Below are 19,666 nucleotides of genomic sequence, written 5' to 3'. Positions count from 1 at the left end.
CACAGATGCATGCTTTGGATAGTATAGGGAAGGGTTAACACTACTGTGGTGTTTGCTCTGGTGTATGTCCCCCTGTTCAGAAGATGTCACCTCACTTTCTGTTCCTGTGATCATTAGAAGTTGAAAAATGGCCTTGTTGTGGAAGCAAGGATTGGCGAGAAAGCTTCAATTGAGACACCTTTGCTCCATGAAAACTTTTTCAGCAGTAAATTTTCCTTCCTAGGGGTAGATTTCTCTCACTTCTTGATGTCTCACTCCTGTTCTTAACTACGAGTCATTTGTAAGTCAGATGTTTGCAACTCAAGGACTGTTTGTATATGGTTGCAGATGGCATGCTGTGATGAAGTGAAATGCAATCACATTGGGTTATCTGGATGTCTTTCACATTTATGTATCTACTATATGAGCCATCTATGAATGAAAAATAAATGCTTCACCTGGGCCTGAAGAATTGTCTCTTGTTCCTTCAACATTTTTGCCTGAAGTTTCCATTCTGCAGCTTGGTTGAGTAGCTGTATGGAATTGAACAACAACAAACCACAATGTAAAAGTTGTACTTTGTTTTGAAGAAACTCACATTTTCTGCTGCTTGTAGAAATGTATTCCATAGCATCGTACCATTTGAAATGTTCAGCTGAAATCCTAGAGCCTGTAAGCTACATACACAAGGGTTTTCCCTGTAGTTTTCAAAATGCTATGTGTTTTTTTTGAAACATTCTTCCTTTATCAAAAGGTGGGAAAATACAGGGATTAAAAAACATCTTTGGGGAAATTATAGATGGGTTGTGTTCAACACTATAAAACAAAAGTCTTTAATAGCCTGAGGGCCAAGTCAGGTTTCAGGCTAGTCATTAATCCTGCAAACTATCTTGGCTTTGACACTGCTCCAAATTTCATCAGGACAGTATTGTCACATATTTCAGGTGGGATGCTGTATTATAGTTGCACGTCAGATATAAAAACCAGTAACAACAAAATGGATGAGGTCAAAGGCATCCAGATAGTCAGTTATGACTTCCTAATAAGTTCCCCCCCCTCCAGTCTTACTGATATCAAGTAATGGATGTGTCTAATGTATTTTTAAAGGTTTGATGTTAATCCTGGACTTACTCTGTAACAGAAACAAAGCCTCAAAGCAGTGTTTGAAATTAGTAAATTAAAGGCGGGAAACAAACATGTATAGTCTAGAACAGGCCTGTAGCCAGGATTTCGTTTCGGGGGGGGGGGGGGGGGGGCTGATTTTTTTTCAGGGGGGGTTTCGGGGGGGGGGGCTGAGTTTCAGGGGGGGGGGATGAGTCTGAGTGAAAGAGGGTCTAGCCTAGCAAACCTTTTGTATCATTACCCCAATACCCCCATCATGCATATGGGATATATTGAGCATGGTGATCAGATCATGATAGGAATAAACATAACAGTTTAAATAATGCACCAGTAAGGCCTTTTCGCGAACCACCATGAGAATTTCAGGGGGGGGGGGGCTGAAGCCCCCCGAGGCCCCCCCCCCCCCCCGGCTACATGCCTGGTCTAGAATACATCTTTAAAAAGTGCGGGTTATCCACACCAATGCTGGGATTTTATTAATAAAATACAGAGTAGAAACAAGGAAATACACAATTCATAAAGAATACATAACTATTGAAGGGAGTTTTTGCTCAGATAGGTTGGTCTTTTATTTGCCCCTAAAGTGTCTGAAATGCCCTAAAGACTTGTTAAGACTCATCTGCTTGAGGCTAGGTTTAATGTAGCCTCCAAGGGATTGCCCTCTTTTTTTGTGAACTTCCTCATCCAAACGTTGTTCTCTAATTAAAGACAAGATGTAGGAAGCAACTTCATTTGGGAAGAAAAGATCTTTAATTCAGAACAAACCTCTTACATCTGCAAGCAATATTTCTGATTGCTTTAGAAGAGCCCCCTGAGTTCAATTGCAAGATATATGGGAACTCTCTAAGCACAGACCAAGGCAAGATGCCAGTTATAGCGCTCCAAGGGTCCTTCCACACAGCTGTATAATCCAGAATTCCAAGACAGATAATTCACAATATCTGCTTTGAATTGGGTTATCTGAGTCCACACTGCCATATAATCCAGTTCAAAGTTCACCTATGTTTTCAATGCCTAGTGCCATGGCTGTTAAAAGCCAGTTACTTGAGTGTTTGGTTGTTTGAGTTCCAGTTAACTGAGGACCCTTCCACACAGTTCTATATCTCAGAATATCAAGGCAGAAAATCCCACAATATCTTTGTGCTCAGTTTACTACCACTGCTGCAAACTGAGTGGCAAAGTTTCCACTTTTGCCCTTTCTGTAGACTCAATCAAAAGCAAATTGCTGCAGACTATTCTAGCTTGCCTGTTCTTCCTCATTGCGACCTTGACCACTCTGACATAGCTTGGCCACACTTGTCCTGGTCTTCATCTGTGAAATGTTGGAGGGTATGTGAAAGCAGATGCTGCTGTAGGAAATGCAGTGCCATTTAGTCATGGCAGAGACATTGAAAGGGTTCTAAACATGTGACAGGGGAATAACTAAGCCCAATGGAGGCCTCAGGTCAGGACCATACATTCTGATGAACATAGGATTACTACAGATTGAGCACTCCTTATCTGGAAACCCAAAACCAGAAATATTTTACAATTTTTTACAGGTTAAACCCTTGTGCTGCTGAACTGCTGACTTGAAGGTTGGCAGTTTGAATCTGTGGGATGAGGTGAGCTCCCATTGTTAGCCCAGCTCCTGCCAACCTAACAGTTCGAAAACATGCAAATTTGAGTAGGTAAATAGGTACCACTTTGGCAGGAAAGGCATAAGACACTCAAAGCAGTCATGCCAGTCATACAACCAGAAGGTGACAACACAGGCTCCTCAGCTTGGAAATGGAGACCAGCACCTCTCCCATTGCTAGAGATGAATACCACCTCCAAAGCCGGAAATGAAAGAAGCCTCTGCCTTTGTTTGTGTATCTCATTGTATTGTAACAAGACATTGAATGTTTTTCAGTATCTATTTACACTGTAATCTTCTCTGGGTCCCCATAGGGAGAAGAACGGAATAGAAATAGTGTTGTTGTTGTTGTTGATATTATTATTATTATTATTATTATTATTATTATTATTATTACCCACATCGGTGGCTGAGATATTCATACCTTTGTGCATTATTCAAAATATTGGCTATAAAATTACTTTCAGGCTATGTGTATTATTAAACATACATGTATTTAGACCTGAGTCCCATCTCCAAGATATCTCATGAAGTATATTATGCAAATATAGGTATTTCAGAATCTGGGGGGGGGGGGGGGGAATCCAAAATCCAAAACACTTCTGGTTCCAAGCATTTCAGATAAGGGATACTGTGGTGATTATATCTGGATATGAAGTGAACCACACTAGTTTGACAAGTGGAAGGCTAGATTGACTAGGCACCTTCATTTTTGGAAGCAGTCTGGTGTGTACTGAAATATGCAAGTCTCTCAGAGTTATATTCAGAAGGTCAGAACAAATGAACTGAGCTTCATGTCTCACTGTTTAGAAAATCAACTATACTATGAGTCATTTAAACAACCAGGCTATAATGAGATCATTGTAGGCATGTGAATAATAAAATTGCCTGGTTCTACATTTATTCTTTGACATACACGTTTTTTATGTTGGGCCCCGTGGTGCTGTCTCACCCACTCTCTTTGCTTGGTTTCCTCAAAGATAAAAGTTGTGAAGGCAAAATGTGTTGGCATAAAGATTAGGAGAAAGTGAAAACTGAACTTTGTTACAACACTTTTAAAAAAAGTCATCTGGGGCAGGCTAGTAATACTGGAATCTGCTGCCTGAAGCACAGAGCTGAAGTTGTGGAACACAACACTGCTGTGGGGATGTATATGTATAGGCATGTGTTCATGTAAATTCTGGATCTGATCCCAGAACATAATCATATCCTCCAACTGTCCTGATTTGGCAGAGACTATCCCAATTAATATCTGTAGAACCATTCTTTTAGCTGCTTTAAAAGTATCCTGGTTTCTTTCTACTCTTCTCACTTTCCCTCTTTGTTCTCAGCTTATTTCAATGGCTGCAAACAGAGTTCAAAGTGGAAAAGTAGTTTGCATTGAAATAACTTAGCAGGGGGGAAGATGAGAGGAGGGCTTTCTTGCCCTTTTTATAGGTTCAAGCCAAAACAAAATGCCACAGTTCTTTTCCATTAAGAGCTATGTGTGTTAGCTAAGGCTGAAATTCTGTTTTGATAATGATAATTTGTTGATGATGGATAAAAAATAATTACAACACCAATGAACATCAAATGAAACAAAACAAAATAGGGAAATGTAAATGTGAGTATTTCTTGATGTGGGTGAGTACCTTTCCTCCATCTCTGAGATTTTTTTATTCTGTTAAAAGTGACTTGAGAACATACTGCAAATTGCTTCTGGTGTGAGAGAATTGGCTGTCTACAGAGATGTTGCCCAGGGGATGCCTGGATGTTTTATGATTCTGTTGGAAGGCTTCTCTCATGTTCCTGCAAGCTAGAGCTGATAGACAGGAGCTCACCATGTCTTGTGGATTTGAACCAGCAACCTTCAGGTCAGCAACTCAACCTTTGGGTCAGCAGTCCAGTCGGCACAAGGGTTTAACCCATTGTGTCACTGCGGCACTGTCACTGAGATATAAAGTTATAATTGAAATGGAATTGTGAGGTGGCTTAGCTCTATTAATCAATTTAAAATGCCACAAGGATCTTTGCCATTTTTGCAAGAAATTAAAAAAACTGGACAAAAGATACGGTCATTATTGTAAAAGCACATGCTAAAACGTTGCAAGGATATGATGGGATGCACTGAATATGCTTTTGCAACACGAACAAGCTCACTGTCCCCTTAGTTATACAAATTAGTGCCAACAAGAGCCAGTAATAAGACTAGATTTGTCAGGTCTCAAGAGGAAGCCAACGAAAAGCTTCTCAACGACCACTGGGAGGCAGCAGAGATATTCTGTTGCAGATATGAAAAGCTGAATAGGGACAGAGATCTTGCTTTAGCTTCTCTAGAGCAAAAGCAATTTGGTTTTTTGAAATAAAGTGAGACATTCATGATTAGATTTATGCAATAAGTCAAAAGACTACACCATTATAAAGAATTCTTAAGCATTTCCTGACTCTTGAAAACCCGGCTCAATTAAGTTATCATTCTAGCCATATTTTTGCCTATAGTATTGTAAATTGACCCTCTCCTTCAGACTGGTCTACTCAGGAATCAAGAAAGCCCTTGAAGGCTAGTGTACTAGACCCATAACAGTCCCATTATATGGCAGTGTAGGTCCCTTCTACATTGCCATATAATCCAGATTATCAAAGCAGCCCACATTATCTTCTTTGAACTGAATTATATGAGTCTACACTGCCATATAATCCAATTAAACCAGATAATCTGGTTTTTATATGGCAGTATAGGAGGGGCCTAAGAGTAAGAATTGGGGAGTAAATTTATGGAAGTAAGAACATTCAAACAGTTCAGTGTCTACTGTCTTTTTACCTTCATATTACCTTCTGAGTATCCCAGCATATAAAGATGCAAGAGAGCCATTTTAGTAGAATAACAATTTAAGAGGGAGACAGGGGACTGGGTGGAGGGGAATAATTTTTTTTTGGACTATGACTCACATAACACTTCAGCAAGCGTGGTCAGTGGCCTTGCTGGCTTGCTGTGAGTTTGTGTCCAAAGCTTTTCCAATAAGTAAGAATGAACAGGCCAAACAAGGGAGAGCTTGCACCTTAACACGCCTGTACCTAGTAGTTGCTAGACTGCATGCCTTTCTAAAAGTTCAGGCATAGAACATATTCATTTCCTTTACCTTTAATTTGAGTGCTCTGGTTAATTTATTTTCCCTGCCTTCTCCATATTTGGACAGCACATATTAGAGAATGTCTGTAATAAAGCCCTTATTTTTTGTATTAAGTCTAAATCATGCACACCCATGTTTACAAAGAAGACTAAGCTTGTTTCATTTCTCTGCTAGACTTTGGGTGCAGGTAGTAGTGGGGGACTGGTTAGTACTCACTTTCTTCTTGCAAATGATAGTTATTCTACTTATAATTATTCTCACATTCCCCAACAGATCTGGATTCACATTTTCTCTTATGGCTTGGGAACTCCCTGGGTGATTGCATATCACTTGCTATGCCTGGCCACTCAAAGCATCTTTGGGAACAAAGCTATATGCATCCCTTAATCTCCTTAGTGAAAAAAATTGGGTACAACTGAGTGAAATAAACATATTTTTGGATGGGAAGGCCATATGCTTCCATATTATTGTAGTGAAAACAGATTGGCCATCATCTAACCACCAGGGAGCCCCTGGTGGTTCGATGGGTTGAACCCTTGTGCCAGCAGGACCTAAGACCTACAAATCAAAGGTTTGAATCCAGGGAGAGTGCAGATGAGCTCCCTCTGTTAGCTCTGGCTCCCCATGTGAGGACATGAGAGAAGCCTCCCACAAAGATGGTAAAACATCAAAACATCCAGGCGTCCCCTGGGCAATGTCCTTGCAGATGGCCAATTCTCTCACACCGGAAGCGACTTGCAATTTCTCAAGTTGCTCCTGAAACAAACAAAAAAAACCCAAAACAAATCTATCCATTGCCGAGATGAGAAACCACTAAGAACTCGTGACTTTTAGTTTAGATCAGAGTGGCCTAATTAAAATATAGAGGTAGCATTTTAGAGGTGATCTTGGCTTACATATAAAAAAGTGAATTGATAAGTACATATTCCTTCTCACGCTGATGTCGGTCCTCTGCTTCTTTCATCACCTCCTGTGACTGTTCCAGCTTGGCGTCCACCAGTTTCTGCTGAAGCTCCCTATGCTTGAATATCTTATCAAGGTGCTGAAAGGGGGTGAGAGAGGAGGATTATGTTATTTTTAGGCACACTGGTTCTCAGTTTTGATACAATGAAGCAAATGCTGGAAAATAACTACAGTACTTGATTAAGGTTGCAATGCTTATGCACCATTGCATGCGAACAAGCTGCAGTGCACACAGTGAGAGTTATTTTTAGGAAAACATTGATAAAACACTGAAGTATTTGAAATATTTACAATTTTATTGGCATTTCATTAAATTGATAGATTTAGTGAGTATACTCCCAAATAAACCAGATAATCAAATAAATAAGCTACAAATTTGTGCCACAAAATCCAATACCTAAGGTAATGATGGTTGTTTTACACATTTTGTCTCTGTGTCACTGCTTTTGATATTTATTTGTAACCCACTGAAAAAGGGTTGTTTACTGTATACAATACACTTCTGCTTTCTGCTTGAAAGGGTTGCCTAGAAATGCAATGAATAAACTAAAGAACTCAGGAACTGATGTGAGAGTCATTTTGTAGTCATGTGCCTTTAAGTCAGCCCCAACATATGGTGACCATATCATGGGGTCTTTGGAGCCAGATTGATTCAAAGGAGGTTTTTGAAAAAATATTGACAGGTTCTGAATAAGTCTCTGAGGAGAGAGCAGAAAGCAAGTTGCATTTTGAGGCTCATCCTTGCATTTTAAGGCTTGTGTGTGTGTGTGTGTGTGTGGTGGTGGTGTTTGCTTTTGGCTGAATGCTGTCCCTGAGCACATGATCTAAGTGGCTGGGGATTCTGCTGAGCTACTGTCTTGCTTGAGGGCAGAGCTAGCAACCAGTAGCTCTATATAACTGTTCCAGTTCAGTCTTTGAGGGCCTGCTGGCTGAAAGGGTGAAAAAATAACAGCACGGATGGAGAAAAATGATCCTGTCATTCTTTGCAACAATGTGTGGGAAAAGTTTGTCTTCTTGTCAGCAAATCTCACTGACTACACTTGCAGCAAGTGGAAACTAGTGGCTGTCCTCAAAGAGAAAGTCAGTGTAGAGCAGCTATGAATCAAGACTCTTCAAAACACCAAGGAAGCGGGAACTTCCAGGACAGAACAGAAGAATGGACCATATAGAATCATGAGGAAGAAACTCACAATGAAAACAAAGAGGATTATAATGCTGAGGGAGAACCCTGGAGGACAGTAACCAGCAGGAGCAGATCACCCATAAGTGATTCAGAACTTCTCCAACTAAACCATCACTCCCTACATCTTCTTGAGAGTAAAGGTTGTGCAGGATACCAGCAGCAAGAGACACTGCTTGCTGAGGAAGGAGTCAATCTAACCACCCATTGAAGCAAGAGGAGAAGAAAGGTGCTGGTGGTAGACGATTCATTTCGTAGAGGTACAGAGGGAACTATGTGCCAGTCAGCCAACACTCATTGAGAAGTATGCTCTCTTCCTGATATACATATCCAAAATATCAATGACCATTTGACATGGTTCATCAAGAACAGAGAGCATTCATGTGGGTACAGGGCTGGGATGTAGCACAGCTGGTTAATCGCCAGCAGCAATTGGTCACTGCTGACAGGAAGGCGGTGAGTTTGAAGCCTGACTTGGATTGAGCACCCGACTGTCAAGCTTAGCTTACTGCCCACCTTAGCAGTTCGCAAACAGCTGTGCTGTGAATACAGAAACCAGGCACTGCTTAAAGCGGGGAGGTATTTTACGAGAACATAAAAATGCCAGCGATCAAAGAACAAGGAGGAAATACTATGATCAAAAGTGTTAGACATCATAGTGGATTAAGCGACCGTAGTAGTGGATGAAGTGTCTAAAAGCAGCATTGAATGTTTGCAGTGTATGTGTGCATGTGATCCGTCCTGAGTCCCCTTCGGGGTGAGAAGGGCAGAATATAGATACAATAAATAAATAAATAAATAACGCATTTTACCAAGAACACTTTTTGCAGGGTGGAAGTGCAGAGTTTATAGGCACACGTCATATCCCTGCAGATAGAGGACCAAACAGGGAGAACTACTATGGCTGTACAACAGGTTGTTCAGATGGTATTGATGGGAGCGGTTTTGGTTTCTAGGACCACCGTCTTCCCTTCCCAGAAGAAAGACTACTGACTATTGATAGGCTACACCTCATGAAGATCGGAAGAATGTTTTAAGAAGAACATGGCAGATCTGATCAAAAGTGTATTAAACTAATTCCTTAAGGGTTTGAAGATGATAGCTTAAGCATTTGCCAAAAGCAAGTTATGAACACAAATATGTGAATTTTAGAAAAGAAACAGTCAAAGAATGCTAAGCACAGTAAAACTCACAGTAGACCAAATATGTGAATAAGCAATATTTTAGATGCTTACACACCAATGCACAAAGTTTGGGAACAACATGTGCTTCAAGCCCTAGCGTGGGAAGGCATATATGACTTTACAGTTACAACAAAGATTTGATGGGATGATTCCCATGACAAAATAACAACCAAAGAATGTCATCTGTTAAAAAAATAGATGGGGAAGAAAAGGAAGGGGAATAGCATTTTATGTCACAGACAAATTCACTTGTACAGAAATCCATATGAGTGATCAAGCTAAACTAGTGGAGTGCATCTGGGTAAAATTAAAAAGGGAAAGAAATTTAGTTAGTCTTGGCCATTCTCTGCTTACATATTATTATTATTATTTGTTATAATAATATTATGTTTATTTATATCCCTCTTTTTCTCTCCGCAACAGAGACTCAAATCACATGGCTCTCTCACCTCCTCTCTAACTTCATACTGATCTATGATGCTTTTCAATTTCTCTGCGAGCTCGGTGTTTTCCTGGCACAACTTCATGTTCCTTTCACTTTGCTGCTCAATCTGGGCTTGGATATCATTCAGTGTGCCCTGGAAATGATTTGTGATCTCCTTCCTTTTTTCCTCTTCTTCTCTTGCCCGCTGGAGGGTCTCCTCCTGTAATAAAACACTTACTGCATTATAACGGTTTCCTTTCCATAGATACAATGCAATTAGCAACCGCTGGACCAGTGTTAGATGCAGCCTTATGAGGGGATGGAGAGTCACACTTGGTGGATTTCAGATTTAATATTGTCTGATATAGGAGGCAGAGAAGGAGATTGTTGCAGAGGTTTTTTTTAAAATAGTCATGGCTCCTGAGCCTCTGTTGTCAAAAAAGGCACGCTAGCCCTTAGGACATAGATAGGAAGGGCTATTTATGTATTCAGCTGTGTTTCTAAGTCTCACTCAAGAGCTTGGGATATGTAACAGCAATTAAATCAAACCAAATAAAGCACATGAAGACACACAAAATGTAGCTAGGAAAAAAAGCTTATAAATAAATGAAAAGCTTTCTTCCACTTTACTTATGTTTTCCCACTAATCATCTATTCTAGTGGTTAGAGGTTAAATCCTACACATACTGTAGGATTTTTTCACAGGGCAAAATCTTATTGAACACCAAAGAATTCACTGTACAGGAAATATGCATAGGAGCACACTATTGCTATGGAATTATTTGGGTGGTTATTTTATTAGCATTTGCATTAGTGCATGTTGACTATGTGAAAAGTTATAAACCACATTGGGGATTAATATTAAAAGGTGTGGCAATGGTATTTAAACATATACACACATAATAGAACTTATGAAAAAAAAAAACAGATGATAGGGCTACCAGTGGCTACTCATTCTGAAGGCTAAGCATTATTTCCAGGTTCGGGGGAAGTGACTTCTGGTGTTTCCAGTGTCAATGGGATGGCAAATCTGCTCTGGATTTCGTTACAAAAAAGCTATCTACGAGGGTCGAATGAAAAGTAATGCTTCCACCTTTGTTACTTGGGTTTGGATGGGAATATTTAAATAAATCAAGTGCAGAAATAATCCTTAGAATGTGCTCTTTAACTTCCACTATTCACTTTTCCACATAATCACCAGAAAATTGGATACATTCTGCCAACAATGAACAAGTTTTCTGAAGCTGTCACAGAAGAAATCGACACTCTGTTTCTGCAACCCATAGTGCACAGATCTTTTGATAGCCAAGCAAAGTAATAATGTAATCCACACATTCTTGTGAAATGCCGATTATGTTTGAAATTTCTCTCTAAGTGATATGATTTTCCTGAAGCAATCTTGCTTGTGAAACTTGGTGGTTGCTGTCACAGGATGTCCAACCCTTTGTTTGTCACACAAGTCAGATGTTCCCATCTCTTTAAACTTACTCACCCAATGAACCACAGTACTCACATCAACACAATCACCATAAACAGCTTCCATTCTCTGATGAATCTCCTTTGGGGTGACACCTTCTGCTGTCAACAATTCAATGACTGCACATTGACCGATTGTCTGCTTAGGGTTCCATACTTCGCACTTTAACAACACAACCATTCAATGCTAAGGCTTGCTGTCAAAATGGAACTGTAGAGGAGAGCCTACTGAACAAACCAGTACCTGCAGCATACCAGTACTGCCATCTGTTGAGGAGTTATGAAGGTGGAGGCATTACTTTTCATTCAACCCTTGTCAATTGTTTTAAAGACTATTAAAACCTGGACTGGACTGACTGTCCCAAAGGCCAGATAGACATCTACCACCTCTGATAGAGGCAGCATGACTCCAAAGAATAAATGCTGGGTAAGAGCCATGTTCCTCATGCCCTGCTTGTTCTATTATAAAAAACCCTTTATTTTTCTGCTTCCTTGGAGACTAGGACGCGGAACAATGGCTTCAAACTACAAGAGAGGAGATTCCATCTGAACATTAGGAAGAACTTCCTGACTGTGAGAGCCGTTCAGCAGTGGAACTCTCTGCCCCGGAGTGTGGTGGAGGCTCCTTCTTTGGAAGCTTTTAAGCAGAGGCTGGATGGCCATCTGTCAGGGGTGATTTGAATGCAATATTCCTGCTTCTTGACAGAATGGGGTTGGACTGGATGGCCCAGGAGGTCTCTTCCAACTCTTTGATTCTATGATTCTATGATTCTATGTTAGTTTACAAATTATAGTCCATGACTTGAAATAAAGGTTTCATTTCAGTCAAGAGATGCCACACTTTCCAATAAGGTCCAGAGGTCAGAAAAATGACTCTTTTGGCACTGTAACTCCTACCATGCGTGGTTCTCCCAGCTTGGAAGGGGGGGGGGGGAGGGATCTAGATCTTGTAGTAAATAAACAAAGCAGCTTTTCTGAATCCTGGTAATGATTGGTTAAATACATGCTAGTTTGGAATATGTATGTGACCTTTTTACTAGCATCCTCATAGTCTTTGGCTTAATCCAAGCTTTTTGTCTTCTGTTTCAAGATAATACTTGCAAAACTGCATTACTTGCTCAGAGCACCAAGCATAAAAAACAAACAAAACAAAACGCGTTGTGTTGATATTTCTCTATTTGTTTAAACGTGATGAAAAGAAAAATTACAAGACCATTTAAATAAATCTTGTCAACTTTTTGACAATTTAAAAAAGTTTTCTAATCCAAGTGTTGCACCACAACTAGACTGGACGGATAAAGGCTACATTTTGACACAGAGATAAGGGGTAAAGCTAATCATTCTCAATGTTCAAACGTATCTCACCCTTCTGAGATATCTATGAGATCCGGTCTCTGTCAACCTGACTTTAGTGATTACAAAAACCTCCCTTTCTTCTTTGTGCAATACCTCCCAAGCTATTTCTAGTAGCATCATTCCATAGTGCTTCTGTAACAGTCAGCTGCTACCACCGCATAGCTGGGCAGCTCCCTTGGGATCCAGCCAGAACTGGGGAGAAACAATCAACCCATATTCTTAGTAGTGCTCATGTGGCAGCAGGCCTTAAACGCTAAAGCAGCACACACAGATTGAAACCATAGACCCATTGTATCCATTAGCACTGCTCAAACATCTCAACCAAAAGTGAAGAAATGGGTCATAACCTCCCTTTCTGCAACCCTTGGTGCCTCCTTGGAAGTCCATAGACCTTGCAAAACCACTTCAAAAGGTAGAGCCTTTGGTCACCCCCCATCTCCTGAGCCTTCAAAAACAGGTGAGAATAAAATTAAGAGTGAAGTCACATCACTTTCCTTTTTTGATCTAAATGTCCCACCCCATGCTGGTCCAGTTGTCTTTCCCAAGTAAGCCTTCTCAATTATTTGTTGTTTCAGGTGTGGTGGTGCTGTTTTTTCTACTGTTTTAAAAAATATTTTTATTATTTTATCATGGTTTAATACATTTGTTATACATTGTTTGTTTTACAGCATACATATTATTCGATACAACCTGCCATTCTTTTGGCATCTAGTGTTATTTTTCTGCTTATACATATTTTCTGTCCCTCACCACTGTGCTCCCCTCCCCACCTCTCAAGCCACAGTTTTTACATATCATCTGTCCAAAATTTCAATTCTTCTTGTGGAGGTAACTTTCCTTCTTTATTTTTTAATCCTTTTTCAATAATTTTTCTCCATACATCATCAAAATCACTTTGTTTCCATATACCTCTTTTAACTTTTAATATACATGTCAGTTTATCATTTATTGCCAATTTCCAAACTTCCTTGTACCACTCCTCTATTTGTATATCTATTTCTTTTTTCTCTACTGTTAATGTTGAATAAAGACTCAACACACATCCCACACAGACTCATCTACACTACCATATATTTTTATTTATTGTTTATTTACTATATTTATACACTACCCTTCTCAACCCCGAAGGGGACCCAGAGGGCTTTACAATTGGCAGCAAAGAAGCCAAGATCTTATCTACACTTCCATACAATCCAGTTCAAAGCAGATAATCTGGATTCAGAACCTGGATTATATGGCTTTGTAGATGAGGCCTCAGCTTCTTTGCATAGACTGGGGAGGGAATGCCATCTTGGCCTTTACTTTAGATAGCAAAATGCCTTGAACTAGTTCTGTCCCCAATTAGCCTGGTGATCATGCCATGTGAGATAGGGTGGCCTTATTTAACAGATTTATTTGTATTTGGATGAAAGAACTCCAGTGCTAAAATATCACTAGCCAAAAGAAAAGGGAGCACATGGGGAGGTGAACTGAGAGACCAGAATGGTAATCAAATTGGGATTTACAATGGAGATGACATTAATGAGAACTGATGCCTAGAAAAGGAAACGGATTATATAATTTGGCATAACAATAAAAGTAGTTCTGACATTTTCTCCAGTCATGTGATCCAACTGAGAAAAACTCATACTAGCTTCTAACTGTTGGCTATCTGACTCTGTGCCTTATAATGTTTAGTTGTATGGGAAGGTGAAGAAAGAGGGCACTCCTAGATCTTGCAGAAGCAAATTCCACAGTATGAATAATATGCACTACATTGAAGTGCTTCCTTTCATGTGACCTGACTCTTCCACTCTGCAGATTCAGGCAGATGATCCCAGATTCTAGTATTATAAGGGGGAAGGAAGGGGCAAATTTTATCTATCCACCTTTTCCACAGTATATACAATTTTAGTTTGTATTCCTTGGTTACTGCTCCCTTTTGATCTCCTGCAGAGTTAAATAGCTACACATATAATTTTCCCCATGGGAGAGTTCCAGCGAGTTCTTTGATAATTTTGGTTTCTATGGCATTGCCATCTGTACAATATTGTTGTGCCACACCAAATCTGAGAGAGTGGGCAAAGAGTATGCATCCCATCTTAAATCCTGTGGCTGCCTCCTGCAGAATTCTAGGGTTTGTAGTTCCAGGGAGGGGCCTTTAAAATGCTCAGCCAGAGAGGACCCGGACCTCCTAAACTACAAGCTCCAGAATTCCGCAGGAAGGAAACAGCCACAAGATTTCAGAAGATGGGATGCATACTATATAAGATGTTGCTTGGGTAGTCCTAACAAAGATTCATATAAGGTGAGCATATGGAACCTCTGATCTGTAGACCACCATTTTAGATGTGACCCACAAAAGTCTCCAATGGCCCAAAGCTTTGTTCACAGTTACATTCAGTTAATGACTGGGCTCTGGAGGACTGAGCTCTAGTGTATAGCCCAGGAAGATTGCATGGATTTGAACACTCATTTGTAGACAGGGTTTTAATTGGATTTCACTTCTGAGTAGGAACATATTGAATTGAACTGTTCATGTATGGTTGGTTAGTGAGACAAAGTTCAAATAGGGAAGACTTCTGTCTGAGCATAGTTACTTTGTTGTGTTCCTGCCCTGTGGCCCATAGCTCTGCTGGAATGTGTCCAATAAGATCCTTCCCAAATTGGAATCTGGACCGTAGGCTGGAAGAGGTTTTCTGCCTCAATTAGAAAAGCAGTAAGATATGCAGGCAGTATTATCTATTCATTTTCTAATTAGGCTCAACATGAAAGCTACCATGTTAACCTATTTAAGAAAGGAGTACTTGGCCATTAGCAAAAAAATGCAGTTACAAATGGATTGAAATAGTGCCATGGTTTATTCCAGAGATCACTATGTTGTCATTTCTGGGGAATGCCTAGAAGCCTGCTTAGCTGTTTCCTTTGTAGGGTCACAATTGTCAGTCTTCCTGGAGAAAGAACCAGGACATTTTATTCAAGAGGTTAGTATTGTGGACATACTTTTTGCAAAAAATAAAAATAAAAATCAGTCTCACCTTCAGGGTTTTGTTGTGTCTTTGGAGCTCCCTGCAGAGACTTTCTAATTTGCTTCGGGCAAGGATGGCTCTGCTGTGTTCACTCTGCAACTGATCCTTCTCTTTTACCAGCTGTGTCTGTCTTTTCTGTAGATATTTTAGCTTTTTCTGCTCAGTGCGATGCTCCTCCAACTAAAGGATATGGAGAAGAATATAAAGAGGCAAAGCAGCAAGAATCTTTACTTATATCACTTTTGCTGGACTTTTTTTTGAAACAGCTAAAATGGTTTCACACTTGTACAATTGCTGGTATTATTGACAAAAGTGTACCATGTAGAAATTTTGATCTTTTTTTCAAATGCGCCATTTGCATTTAACATGGACTATCTATTACACTGAAAGGGATTTTAACTACAAGTATTATTTCTCTCTCTTATTTATATTGTTTTAATTTACTGTTTCAATTTAAATGATGACAATTTATTGGTATCTCAATTGTTTTTGGCACAGATGCAGGATTTATAATAAATGAATGATATATTGCATTTCCAGTTCTTTTGAAATGATTTGTGTGATTTCAGGTTCTTGGCTATTTGGGACTTAATGTTGGGTGGTACTCTTCTGAGGTGGAGGAGGTAGAACAGGAGGCTGAAGATATAGGAGTTGGGGATTTGAGGCCAAGTGTTGAGGAAGAAGAGAGTGAGGAAAACAGATTGACATTTCAGGAATGCCAAAGGGCAAAAGAAGAAAGGAGAAGTTCACTAGAATGGATACAAGGACACTGAGCAATCAGACCTCACCCTGTGCTGGGAGCTGAGGGTTATAAATAAGCAGTAAAGCAAGTGGTCAATGCTGGCAGCAACTATTCTACTTAGTGCTTCTGTACTCCGATTTTCTTGCTTGCACAGTGCCTCGCAAAGACTTTTTGCCAAAGACTTATCTCATGTCTGATGTAAGACTTTTGCTTTGCTTTTGGGATTTTCCTTCTGTTCCTTTGCTGTTGCATTATTATCATTTTGCTGATAATTTTAGTTGCTTTAATCTTTGCTGCAAGGCTGTTTCTGGGGCAAAACAGGGCACTTAATTAGGGGCTTTCAGAAGCAACTCCCCAAATAGACCATGAATTTTCCTTCCATCTAACCAAGTGATATTGCCATAGCACATAATTCAACTGTCCTGGTTTGGTGGAGCTGATTATTCTCCTATCACACTACTTTTCAACTGTTTTAAAATTTCATCTCCTCCCATTCCCCTATGTGTCTTCAGCTTACTTCAATTGCTTCAAACTGAATTCAAAGTACAAAGGTAGTTTGTATTCAACTCAGGAGAGAGAGAGGACAGGAGGGGGCGAGTCTTGACCTTCTCAGTAGACTCAGGCAAAAGCAAACTGCTGCAATCTCTCTTACATAGAGTCTTCTTCTCCATTGATAACATTTGCTATCTTGACCAAATTGTTGTTGCTTGGCCTCACACATCCTGTTTTTTATCTATGAAACTTTTGAAGATATGCCAGCAAGCAGTTTTCAAAAGTCATCAGTAAATAAAGCCACTGAAGTCTAAATCTTTTTAGTAGAGTTGGACATGTTCAAGTAGTCTAACTGCTTCAAGCCTTTTACTGAGTACGGCTGACCATAAGTATTGCTGTAAGGTGACATTAATATTTATTAATATGTATCCATTAAAAGGATGATTCTTTAAAAAGTGCCCATGACAGGGACTGACAATTGCCCAGAGTGATGTAGGTGGGAGAATCTATTGTATCTTAGATGTTTGTTCTTGTATTTTTAATAATACCTTATGTTATATAAATGAGCAGCAGGGTTCAACATAGTCAACTCCCATGGCTGCACAAGACTGAACATAGTTTTTAAAGTTGGCACTTTGCCCACGTAACTTCCTTGCCAGGAACTTTACTAGTTCCCTTGATGTTCACCTTCTCAGCCCAGGCACTGTGCCATTAAAAACATGTCATTCTCGCTAAATACTATAGGAAACTGAGTAATGAAAGCCCCCTGGAAAAGTAAGGTTTTACTTGGAATAGCTCTTCAAGCTGTTAGCACCAAAGAAAATATGAAGTTGATCTAAGTGTGCCTGCTGCAACTTGATGCCCTAACCACTTTCTTTAGAATACATATTCATGGGTAGTTTTCAGAATAGGTAGTTGGAGGTTTGCAGTTGGCCTCCTTAATAATAGAAAGATACCATGTAATTTTCATATATGCTAAAAAGATAACAACAATCTTCCTTGTGGCCTGGGAAACTTTACAGTCTCTGTTTATCAAACATGTGATACCTACCAAGGTGAATAGATATCACATACAATTTTCCACATTTCCACCAAAATGTTTAATTCTTCCTGGTGTCTCTTATCACTCAACTCATAACCCAACTTAGCCCTGGAAGAAATATATGAGGCACAAAGATGCAAGTATTAGACTGCGTCTACATCACACAGCTATAGAGGCTTGATAGTCTTTAACTGCAATGGCTCCATCCTATGGGATCCTGGGATTAGTACTTTGGGGAGATGCATAAGAGTTCTCTGCTAGGAAGCTGTATTCCATGATAGAGATGTAACACAAATTTACAGTGATCTATACTGCATGATTACAGTTCATTTTTTTAAAAAAACTTGGGATTTATAATTTGGTACGGTATGCAGAGTATTCTGGACACTGTTTTGATCAACTATCTTGAACTACACCAAAGGAGCTGTATAACAGATAGATCTAAGTCTACATATGTAAGGTTCCATAGGCAAGAGCCATGGCAATTAAGAGTGTAGTGTATATACTAGGGCTGGGCGGTTTCGTTTCGTTAATTCGTAATTCGTTAAAAATTCGTTTTTTTTATAACGAAGCGATAACAAACCATTCTGGAGCAACTTAAAAACGAAACGAATTTTTAAATTCGTTTCGTAAATGCTTCGGATTCATTATATATTCGTTTCGTTATCGGTTTGAGGTCATTTCGTTATTATTTCCGCATGTCTGGGGCAAGTTTTATAGTTGTTTTTTGTTTAATTAGTGAAAAAAAATTATAATATCACACCAACAGTCAACAACAGAGGGAGAGGGAAGCTTCAGAAGTTCCCCCTGTCCCATTTGGAGGTTTTTTAGCGTATTGCGCGGTCGCTTCCGCCATTAACGAATCGATTCGTTATTGTTTCGCATCTGTTTCGTTAATGTTTTGTAATTTTTTTACTTTTACGAAATTTCGTAAATATTGAAATTCTTTTAAATATCGAAACGCAAAAACCCCCCAAAAATGAATCGATTTTAGAAACAAATTTTTCCGTTGTTACCCAGGCCTAGTATATACTGTTCTGAATTCTGTGTGCCTGGTAGCTGTGGGGAGCAAATGAGAAAGCTATGGGAAAAGGGTGGAGGGGGAAAAGAAGTTAGCAGCATATTTGAGACTGATATTTTCACATGAACTTTCATGGATATCAGTCCACTTCTTCAGATATACTAATGTAATGTTAAAGCCACAGGTATGAAATGACCTCCCCACTTTCTAAATTGAAATAGATTAATCTGGCTATCTTTTTGAAGGAGGTGGGGAAAATTATACAATAGTTGAAGATTTTATCCCGTTTTAGCCCCAGTTTCTGCTAACCTAGCAGTTTGAAAACTTGTAAGTTGATCAATAGGTACTGCTTCTGTGAGAAGGTAACAGTGCTCCATGCAGTTATGTTGGCCACATGACCTTGGAGGTGTCTACAGACAATGCCAGCTCTTCAGCTTAGAAATGGAAATGAGCATTACCGCCAAGAGTCGGACACAACTAGACTTAATGTCAAGGGAAACCTTTACCTTTACTATCATCCACTAGGATGCCCTGTGGAACAGGGAGGGCATTTTTGATAGCAGGATATTATCTCCCATATCATAACTGCAATACTAACCAATTCTGCATACTTCTTAAATAAAACATCCAGCTTTTCTTCAGGTGTATTCAGCTTGTTCAAATGTTGCATCAACAGGGTAGCTTCTTTTCCTAAAGGGAATAATGCAGACTATATAAAAATCCATCTCCATAGAAAGTGCATTTCAGACCAGATGACTATCTGCACAAGAGTGTACAAATATTGGTGATCTGAAAGGTTAACCTTACTTGTTTTTTGCTTCTGCATTGTGCAAGCATGCCATATGTCATATTTTGTTCATATCTATTCCAAGTGCTTGTGAAGAAAGATTCAGAGGTAAGTTCTATCATATAGTGCTGTAGTTGTTCTAGTTTCATGTCTTTTGTGAAA

At 39.5% G+C, this 19,666-nt stretch overlaps 1 protein-coding gene across 1 annotated transcript in view; it reads right to left on the bottom strand.

Annotated features, from left to right (window-relative positions):
* TXLNB (taxilin beta) overlaps positions 1-19,666 on the bottom strand; it is a 43,287-nt gene that overhangs the window by 7,405 nt on the left and 16,216 nt on the right. Inside the window, exons 3-7 of the mRNA XM_060753469.2 lie at positions 19,316-19,407; positions 15,430-15,600; positions 9,606-9,800; positions 6,752-6,871; positions 438-512 (exon numbers count right to left, since the gene is read on the bottom strand). Coding sequence (XP_060609452.2) covers positions 438-512; positions 6,752-6,871; positions 9,606-9,800; positions 15,430-15,600; positions 19,316-19,407 — 653 coding nt within the window. The remainder of the gene's footprint in view (positions 1-437; positions 513-6,751; positions 6,872-9,605; positions 9,801-15,429; positions 15,601-19,315; positions 19,408-19,666) is intronic.

Source organism: Anolis sagrei, chromosome 1 (genome assembly GCF_037176765.1).
Source record: "Anolis sagrei isolate rAnoSag1 chromosome 1, rAnoSag1.mat, whole genome shotgun sequence".
NCBI lineage: Eukaryota > Metazoa > Chordata > Lepidosauria > Squamata > Dactyloidae > Anolis > Anolis sagrei.
The sequence above is the reverse complement of the archived record's forward strand: the minus strand, read 5'-3'. Positions and strand labels throughout refer to the sequence as shown.